Here is a 10,679-nt window from a genome sequence, read left to right as displayed (position 1 = left end):
CATTTGTTTATATTTTTGAAGGCTGACGCCCAGGACCCGATCTTGGCAGGTACCAGATATGATGACTTATTGCTGGGGGATTAATGTTATTTTGGTATAACAAAAGATATGATGCTGTAATTAATAGGTCAACATACATTTGTACTTTAGACCTTCTTGTATTGGTTTATTTTGTTTTATTGAAAGGAAAACGAAGTTATACGTCTATGTCAAGAAATCTTATATGTAACCGTTTATTTGACAAGCAAGCGTCAAAGTTGAGTTGTCAAAAACAATACTCCCAGCAGAAGTATGCCAGCTGATCTGACGCTCTTGTTAAAGCTGCACGTACATGTCAAACATAGTAACAACACCCTTGGGATCACAGATTCTCAAAACATATACTTACCAGTGTAGATTTAGAACGGGGTCGGGTCAATTGAGGACGGCATTTAAGTACGCTCTAATTGTGTGCCGTTCGTTTGTTTTCTCTCGCCTTTGTTTATGTGAACGATAGATATAACATATTAGGTTGTATATATATACTCAATATCTACAATAATGTTTTAAAGAACTAAAACTAAAACCAACTCTTAACATCACTGGACATTATCTTAGCGCAATTAATTTAGGTCCGAATACAAAAGAGTAGGCTAACTTTTGCACGTTCAATAGATAAACCGATTATCTCGCTTAAAACATTATTCGAATTTACCAAGATGTCGACATAAACATAGATCAGTTTACTATTTATTGACATTTTGTAAAATCGAATGACTTTCAGATGTTAAACGAAAAATATGTATGTTTTAAGACAAGCTTTGTATCCAAATTATCACTGATGTTTTTTTTCAGGGACAGGCCAAGAGTCATTTCCAGATATGCTGAATGGAGTGTTACCAGTCGTCACAAGGATAATTAGTCACTGTTACTCTCAACTTGGACGTCTCATTCAGCAACAGGCAAGAAAATAAGAAGCGTAAAGGGTCATAACTGATGTCAACTGTTTGTCAGTTATCTTTGTAAAATATTCTAATATCATATTGTGCAAATTAGTTGATAAACTTAATGAAATAAAATAATTTGAATTTGAAATAAGAATTTCAGCACGTAAACCGAGGTCTGGTAAGGTAATTTATTATAAAGAAGTTACCACCATGTTGTAATAGTGTGTTGTGAGAGTGTATATAGACAATGAGTCAGTGTGACACTGGATTAGTGCATGGCTTCATAAAACTCAGAATGATGCAAAGGTAACAACATATTTATAAATATTTACAATTTATGTCGAGTTACGGTTCATAGCAGTATTAAGGTTCCATTTGATAGATAATACAAACTAAACATCAATACACCTGATCAATTTATCTCTACTTAGTCAAGTCTTCACAGTATCCACAACCTTGCATGTTTATAAATATATAATTAGAACATGTAAATGTCATTCATACAGTCTTAACAAATTATATTTTATAGAGAAGCATAATTATGTTCTTGTATACATCTGCTAGCATAACTATGTACTCAGTAATGACAACTTTAAACACACACATAGTATCAGTAAGCATAGAAAATGCCTCGTGATTCCTTTATGCAATATATACACATAGCTCGGGGTTTCCCCAGGATTTTCACATGTAGGATTAATCATTGCATTTTTCATTAACTGATATTGTCACTAAAGCATTAAATCTATCAGTAAGAAACAAAAATGTACTTTTTTAAACAATAAATGTATTACAAAACGTAATCGGTTCTTTAACATTCTTTGTTTGTATGTCTGTTAACCTAAACACATAGCCAGGAATTCCGTGACGTCTTTTTATATAGATACAAAACAGAAAGTAGGAAATGGGGAATTCCCAAAACACTTAGGTAAGCTGTTTAAAATGGTATTTTACTTAATGAAGAAAAACCACAAAGAACATCCGATATTTGTGTATGGTCATCATACATGTATATTTAATGTGTGTAATCGTATGCCAGAGGATTTACTGTTCAGCGTGACCACATGTGATTGCTTGTGTATATGTATCTTTACTCGTGCGTAGATATATAAACATCGTCAGTGTTGACGAGGCAATGGACGAGGTAAAGCCTAACCTTGGCCAGAAACATCACATCGAAAGTGACACGATATTAAACATACACGGCGATAGCAAAACTAAATCTTCGGCATTCAACGAAAGTTTCGATATGAGTGACGAGGATGCCTATGGTACTGGGAGTTTCACCGTGGACGAGCATCAGGAAATGCTGTACAAGACTGTCACTAGGAATCTTAATAATGCTCCCCCTCCTTGTACGGACAGAGGCCCAAACTCCGAAAATTCTATGACGGTTCGACTGACCAACGATTTCATCCACACACCTTCAACCACCGTCACGCCGAGAAACGTCATAGGTCATTGTAAGTTATACGGTCTATTGATTTTGGTGATATTATCTGTGGCATTGAACGTCGTGTTGGTTACAATAACAATCTGGTACGCGAGGATGAATTTGCAACCGCCAGGAGATCACACCCCGTTACCAACAGTAGAGATACCAAAGAAAGATTACAGTCGATACATTCCTTTACCAGCTGGTAAAGTGGACAATCTTATTGCTGTCCCGTGCAATGCACGTGCGAACTTAGTTGAACGTTTCCCCAATGTCTTGACAGAGTATGTAAATGTGTCCGTGATGTTCCCTGAAAATCCAGTCCAGCAGTTTTGTTACCTGCCAAAATCAGAGCCACTTAATCACTTTCTGCGGATCGTAAGTTCTGTTTTGCTTTTACAATAAATGTTTTTATAGGAGTTTGTAGCTTTCCTAGTTTCGGCCTTCATCGTGGAAAAGTGTACTGGTCAACAGCTGTTAATCAATATCAATTAATACTTTATCAACTATATTGCCTGGCTTTAAGCATACTAACCTCTGACGCATGCTATGTTACAATTTTTGTTTTAATCAACGACACGTTTCTAACGTCTTTCCTAGTTACATTGCTTATTGAAGTTTTGTATTGTTTTTTGAATCTGAAATCGCGAAATGTAATAGCTGCGAAAAGCGTTGGTTTACAGTAGTGGAATGCTTCAATAAATGCATTTCCTTATCACAGTGGAGTTGTATTTGTATGTTAGTTGACTTTATCAACGAGTAATGTAACATACAGAGAAATCAACATATGTTTGGGGAAAGATGCTTGATTTTAATGAATATGCTGTATAAAGAGATATCGATTCCGTATCATAATGCTCGTTTTCTAATGTGATTAAAATACATTGATATTCTTATTAACATGTATATTTCCTATTCTCTAGTTCGTTCTACTATATTAGAGACGCTACATCGCCGGAAAATGGCATTTGTTCTATTAAAACAAGAGCAGATGAATTAGTATTTTCAATCAGAAACAAAAGATAGTTACTTTACACTATTACCATCATTGAAAAGTTCGAGCTTCTTATTTGACTTTAACATAAAAGTATTAGTATATCCTGGACCAATTTGTGACCCAGCCGCATCATCAACTCGATCATCAGGAACAAGTCAGGACTGGAGGCCTCAAAGACATTCCGCCCGCCAAAAACAGTGCCATACAGACAACCTGGTGGCATGTTTGAACTAGGCCGAGTGTAGAGTCATAATTCCTTTCTTCAATAAAAAAAAAACTTTCTCAGAAACTATGCAGTCTTCTAGGTAATCACGCGGTATTCTGTCGGTAATGGGTCAAAACTGATAACATAGCTTATTATTATGGCAACCTGTTTTGTCGGTACAAGTTAATCCGATCTATTAAAAGTAGGTGCAAGAATAAATAGAATATATACCTTTTTGTTTATCTACATATAATAACACCGATGGTACAGGTATTTACAATGAACATGCAATGATCCATCATCTACGTAATTAAGAGTGTGGGGGATCACATTTACAGTTGTATAATATGAACTGGATAATGGAGGTTGGGTAACTGAGGTAGGGATTTAGTACGGGAATAGAGGTTTGAGGTAGTAGTTGATTTAATGTGTGAGAGAGGGTGAGTTAGTGAGTAAGAGAGCGAGTGAATTGCGAATCGCTTTTACAAACGTTATATTAGAAAAAAAATCAAAATAATACTTCGTATTTAAGTTTTATTTCAAAGGATCACACATGCTATATATTTACATTCAGTGCATATTTGTGTAGTTTCGTTTTACTAGTAAGTATTGCTTTCTTAATTTTGCGAAAATGACAGTTCCTTCAACTGACAAGTTTCTTGTATTGGTAACTTGACAATTAAAACACCTAACATTCATTGTGATGTTAAGGGGGAAATATGTCAAATATATGGACCATTATTAGAAATCTATGTATGACAGATGCCAAAACGAAAAGACTAACTGAGTTCTATATAGGACTGAACTTTAAAAATTGCATTCAGCTATAACTATATATTAGAATAGATAAACAATGTTTAAAAACAAAAGGCATCAGTGAACGGTGCATACGAATCATTACACAAATAACAATTATCAAATATCGGAATCGTTCGGGTGCTATTTAAATAGAGTACTTTGAAATGAAGTAAAATTCATGTGTACATGAATTCAATGCATTTCCTCTTTGATTAAATAAAAGTCTGTGTTTATAGTCAGGTGGTCGTTATAGACAGATCGTAATGTGTTTTATTAGCCTTATTTAGCAAATGGCCTTCAGAGGTGTTCGCTAAGGCAGACTGACTGTATTTTGATGTTAATCGTATTCTGTGGATAAAACGTAATCTGGTTGAATTCAAGAAGTGCAAAAACATGTTTGATTGACGAAACGCTTCATAGAGCCAGCACAGTTATCAAAATAATTATGCGTATGCTCACTTCAGTTCATAATACATCTGGCAACAGCTCATTTAGGTGATCAAGAGGCTTTGCTTAAAATAGACCGAAATCTGGTATATATCTGGTATATATAGAGGCCATGTTCTGGTGACCTTTCTGATTGACCAATCACATCACCACATTCAAATTCCTTGACGTGGGCAAGAGCGGTCAACATTATTTTACAGTATGCAAATATACATGTTGGGACAAAATGTCTTTTGAGGATGTATTTAATAGCTACCCATGCAATTAATTGTTGTCTTTGTAAAAACTTGCATGTCACTTTCTAAAACCTGATGGTAGTATTATTAAGAACGTAAACAGTGGGATTTACGTAAAATCATCGAGTAAATTTTTTTTTTGAGAAATGACTTGCACTCAGGGGTTTCTTAAAACTTATTACAGGAAAAGATAAATAAAAATGGCGGGATATATGTAATAATAAGATGAAAAATACCCTTTCATAAAGGAAGGATGTGGATATTATATTTCGGGATCACAAAAGTTGTAAAACCCTCGGCAAAAGCCACGGGTATGACTACATGTTGTATCCTAAGATAAACTATTCCTTTATGTCATATCAACATATCAAATAGCCTTATGATATTTGACTAAATACATGTATGTTATGTTCTATTTGTAGGTGAACCTTGTAAAGCATGCCGTGAACGGCTCTCTTGGAATTCAGAGGAAGCACTGTGTATCATTAAAGTTCTCGCCACCTAATGGCGTCTATGGTGAGTTTATATGCAATCGTATGGCAGACATAATGTACATAATTTATATTCCTGTTCTTTTAACGTGGTTATCAAAATGGTATAAGCAGCATGAGTAAATTAAAACCAAATCATTTTGTCCTAAATGTATTTTTCAGTAAAGAATTTAAGATATAAAGCAGTTGTGTGAATTTCAACATGTACAAGCCTTCAGTAAATGTATGGTGTTTTGCACCGAGGTCTTACATATGTGCAGTGTATCCCATGGTAAATATGCACAAATACGTTGCAATGATTTCAATAAGCTTATGGCAATGTACAGTAATTAAGTTTATGATTGTATCAATACTTCGTTTCCGAGTTATCAAATCGACCTGAGAAAAGTACGATGTACCGACGACTAGCCCATTGTACGGTGATTATGACATCATATTTTGACGTGAATGTTGTGACGTCACTATCACAGGAAAAGGTATATTCTGTATTTCCTATTACAGCAGATTACATCCATCCTCGATATTCCAGGAGTTCCGATCATTTACGATCTCTACGCCCCTGAACTATCTCATAGTAAAATTGAAGGTAGCTCAGCGGAAAACATTTGACCAATCACAGGTCAGCAAAGATTTCCTCTGAAGACATAGAGAGCGACGTCTAACATCAAAGGCACACAGTTGACCACAGTGTACCATTATACCGCTCTTTTGATGTACGTCAAATAACTTAATTACCTGTACTGTTCTGTTGCCTCCAGTTTTACTATGATATAGCCCAGGGGTGAAGAGTTCGTAAGTGATCGGATCCCCTGGAGTATCGAGGATTATTACAGCTAACTCTGTAATATGCAAAGACGGAATATCCAAACCCCATAGCTATGAATCTACTACACTATTCTGTTGTTTTATGTTACAGAAATCAGTAAATACAGGTGGGAAGAACAAGGTCCAATAGATGATGACAACATTTTTAAGGTTCTCCATAGTAAGAGGACCAACCAGTTACAACTGAATGGCCCCAGTGGGTACTATCTGGTGATGGCCAATACGGTGTACCGGTCCAGTGAAGCTATCAACACACACCCTGTTACTCTGCAGATGCTGGTGAACGGACAGAGGGTGATGAGTCAAACCAAGACTCTATTTTCAACTGACGCGGGATACCTCTCTCTGTCTTTTCATGACGTTGTGCAAATTAACAAACATGACGAAATTAAATTCAATATGACGCATGCGAACCAGCTTTATAACGTGAAGAACGGTGTACACACGGCGTACATGTGTTGTATCCCAGCACTCCAGGGCTGTATCACGTGAGAGAATGGGTTATGTCATGAAATAAGTTCCAGAAATAACAAAGATGGAAGTCATGCAAAAGACGTTCGATTCCCCATCGAACGTAAATCGAATCGGATATCCTTCCCTCCGCTTTACGATCATTTCTTTCGCAACACCCCTCCCCACCTCCCCACCACTCCCTCCCAAACATTTACGGAAATATGTAACTGTAAGAGTGGATAACTGGAATTCATAGTGTAATGACCATAATTAGGCTATATATTAATTCCCTTTGTAATTGACCGAAAAATGTATTGATGGTTATTTTTCATATATCGACTTGATACATAATATATGTTCACTGAAGGGGGGGGTGGGGGTGGGGGGGGGGGGGGGGTTCAATTAAAAACAAAACAATAAAGATCGCTAACACCTTTCACTGAAAAAAGAAATATGTTCCATGCTGACTATCTGTCCTATTGTGAGTTCAGTCATGTGTTACTGAATTGTTGACAGCTGATCGACTCGCACGTGTCCTCCAGTCTTTCATCTCGTGTTCGGATGACACGTGTTACCGTCGCCAGGTATTGAACAAAAATCGTTTTTTCTCTCCGGACACTCCACCAGTTATCTAAATGTGGTTCGTACGAAAGTGACTGTACAGTATATAAAAGAAATAAAACTAAGAGCAGAGTGTTTCACATCAGCCACATATGACACATCTGGCTTCATCATCATAACATTGTCTCCGACTTTAGCATGGCTAACCAATTAACAATTACGTGATTTTTAACGTCATCTGTGATAGTCTAAATTTTAGATTGTTTTAGGGCGGTTTTAGTGAATTTTGGACCTGGCAATTATTCTTTATATGATTCTTTATATAATATGGCGTTATGTTAAATGTGTATTGTAAATATATTAAATACATATATATGTATTCTGTCTTCCTTAAATATACATGAATTAATCGCCATAAGTGTGACCTACAAAATATTGCAGGTATTTTAGTTTACAAGATATCTAAAAATGCATGTACAATGTAGTTAAGGCTTTTTGCGAGTTTTATGAGTAATATGAGGGATATACCTGTATAAAAATGGGTTCACTTCAGATAAACCCGCGAACGTTTTCTGAGATTACACTGATATTTTGTGTTATATCGCCATAACGTTAGTCCTCAAAATTCAGTTTACTAACGGTAATACATTTTGTATCTTCAAAATTTCAAATTCAATGATGAACTTCTTCTATGGAATTATTACGCTGTTGTTTCAACCAATCAGCAACGTCATTTTTTCCTTTATGAGTCGATAACGTAAATTTTAAACTAATACAAATCCTCGAAGTATGGCCTGTTATATGATCCTATTTATAAGTCGGCCTGTTATCAGTGTCTTAATATGACTCACTCTGAAGTATGATAAGTTTTTTCATAACTGTCACGTACTGAAACTATAACTACGTAATCGAAACTTAAGGCATTTCTTACCTTAACCGAAAATTCATTTGTATCTGTCCTTGGATTAGGCTTATTATTCAAGCGTTACCAAATGTGTATAACCACTTTATTAGGTACAAAGTAAAAAGGATTTCCATTAACTAATAAGTTAGTAAAATAGGAAATCCCAAATTCAGAAGGTAGCTGTTCTATCAAAGGAAATTATTTTCAAGGATATATCTTCTATTGCATGCTAAGATTATTTATTATCATCCTATCTTCCAATTGTCTGTTATGTATAAAACGCCCAACGGCAGCTAGAGACAATTGCAAATACAACGCAAATTTTGTAAAGAGTTGTTTTGTAAAGTAATTAAAGTATATTAAATTGCTAAATATACTTTAATAATAAACATCATTTACATTAAAACAATGTGTGTGTTTTTCTTTCTTTTTGTTTTTAGTTGTTTTTTGTGTTTTAATAAGAAGTTACGAGTTTGTGAATTTGCACGATCACCCTAATTACAGTAACTGACCGTATACATATTGTACACATGTGTATATATATCTTTTTAATTCCATGGTAAGTAAAACCGAGAATTTTTTGGCTAAGAAATTCTTCGCTAAGATTTGTTTAAAAGTAAAAGTAAAAGTAATAATGTATAACACAAAATATTCCAGATTTAAAATCATTTAATGGATCGTGGATTGAAATACACGATGGAGCGATACTATATCAAAGACGATTTGTTTATATTAGTTGTGCAATATTTATCTTAAAAACAAAAACAAAACAATGTTCTCGACATCGAAACTTTCATGTTATATAATAAGCCATAAAGGTTATATTGCTTGTTAGTTGTTTTTTTTTCAAATGTATTCACGGGTATTTACATTTACAGAAATTATATCACTCGCAAAGAAAAACAAAGACTATAATTGAGTAAGAGTTTTGTGTTTCCTACCATCCGTACAGATACATGGCGTCAAATATTCATGTTAGACATTCAACCATTATTTATATGTTTTAATTTGTTTCTTTAGGTTTATTCGTGTTTTGTATATATTTCAAAATGTTTGTAAATTTTTTGGATACATTTTATGTTGTTAATCAGGCTAAACGATATTTTGTTTTTCAAACATGCCATATTCAATACGCGTATGTACAGTATATCAAAATAAAAGTGCCTTCTATATTTGTAAATAATGTAATATTAGGATTACTTTATTGTCATAATAATTAGATTTGTCAAATGTCAAATTTTGTTTATTACACAGAGATCTAAAACCTCGAATTTGTAGTTAATATTCAGAATTATGTGAATAGATACAAATAAATGGGATATTAAATCACAGTTCAACATCTACATATTATCTGTTCTGTTTATATTTAATGAAGGGCAAGGGCGATTTGAATAGGAAGAATTAAAAAAAACCATGTTGGCGGGGAAAGTCTGAACAGTGACATGTATACAATAGATAAACCTTAAATAAGATATCAGGAAGTCCATACATTTAGCGTGGCAGTTTATAGTATCGCAACTGTACACTAAAAGAAAATTCCCTAACCTATTTTAGTGGCCAATAATAATCAGCAAATGGTATGAATTACTCGTGGTTTTGTTGTTGTGTGGATTTTTATTTCTTAAACGTGTTAAATATATTACTTTTTGTAATCGTACCAGATATAAATTTCCAGCGACAATTTTCCACTTATAAGCAAACTAGTTTGAATTGGGTAATTGTCCACACATAAGTGCATCATAATGATATAACCTATAAACCTAGGACTTAAAGATCACAATGAAGTATAGGGCGGACTAGTATCACCATTTCCTGTACTGCTGTTTACCATAATTGAGATATATTGGTGAATAACATATTCTATTTAAGTTGTCATTACAGTCATTTAACCTTGAACATGGTTTTCCATAAGGTAAACTATTAATGTAAGTGGTTCACAGAAGTAATATCAACGGTATGTTCCGGGTAACACGGGGTCGCTACACTTGTATAAGCGTATGTCTGTAAGATACGAAATACTTCAAATAGTAAATATGGGGCAAAGAAGTATTGCTAACCGTAGTGACAAAATAAATTGTCGAAGTTTCTAGACAGCCCAATGTATCTTTGGTAAAGGGATAGACTGTGTAGAACACTCGACAACCTTTTTTGTGTACACGGTTAGAATTACTTATTTGCCCAAAAGAAAATATTAAGGAGTATATTAGTATGTTCAAACTTGAAATGTCACAACTAATATAACTCTTTAGAAATATTCACCATTGAGGCCTGAAAACGGCAAATACAAATGTGCACTCGAAAAAAGATTGAAGACACGAAGCATTCATTTACTCCTAGTATACAATTTGACCCTTAGCATTTGGCAACGTGTTGTGCATTACATTTTGACATCTATATGCAA

The 10,679-nt window shown here is 34.5% G+C and overlaps 1 protein-coding gene across 1 annotated transcript; it reads left to right on the top strand.

Annotated features, from left to right (window-relative positions):
* Positions 1-1,836: 1,836 nt before the first annotated feature.
* LOC138307223 (uncharacterized) lies at positions 1,837-7,198 on the top strand. The gene is made up of 3 exons (XM_069247856.1): positions 1,837-2,739; positions 5,467-5,560; positions 6,452-7,198. The coding sequence occupies exons 1-3, from the start codon at positions 2,062-2,064 to the stop codon at positions 6,850-6,852; spliced, it is 1,173 nt and encodes a 390-aa protein (XP_069103957.1). The 5' UTR covers positions 1,837-2,061; the 3' UTR covers positions 6,853-7,198.
* Positions 7,199-10,679: the final 3,481 nt, after the last annotated feature.

Source organism: Argopecten irradians, chromosome 14 (genome assembly GCF_041381155.1).
Source record: "Argopecten irradians isolate NY chromosome 14, Ai_NY, whole genome shotgun sequence".
In the NCBI taxonomy this organism is placed as follows: Eukaryota; Metazoa; Mollusca; class Bivalvia; order Pectinida; family Pectinidae; genus Argopecten; species Argopecten irradians.
This window is presented reverse-complemented; position numbering and strand designations above follow the sequence as displayed.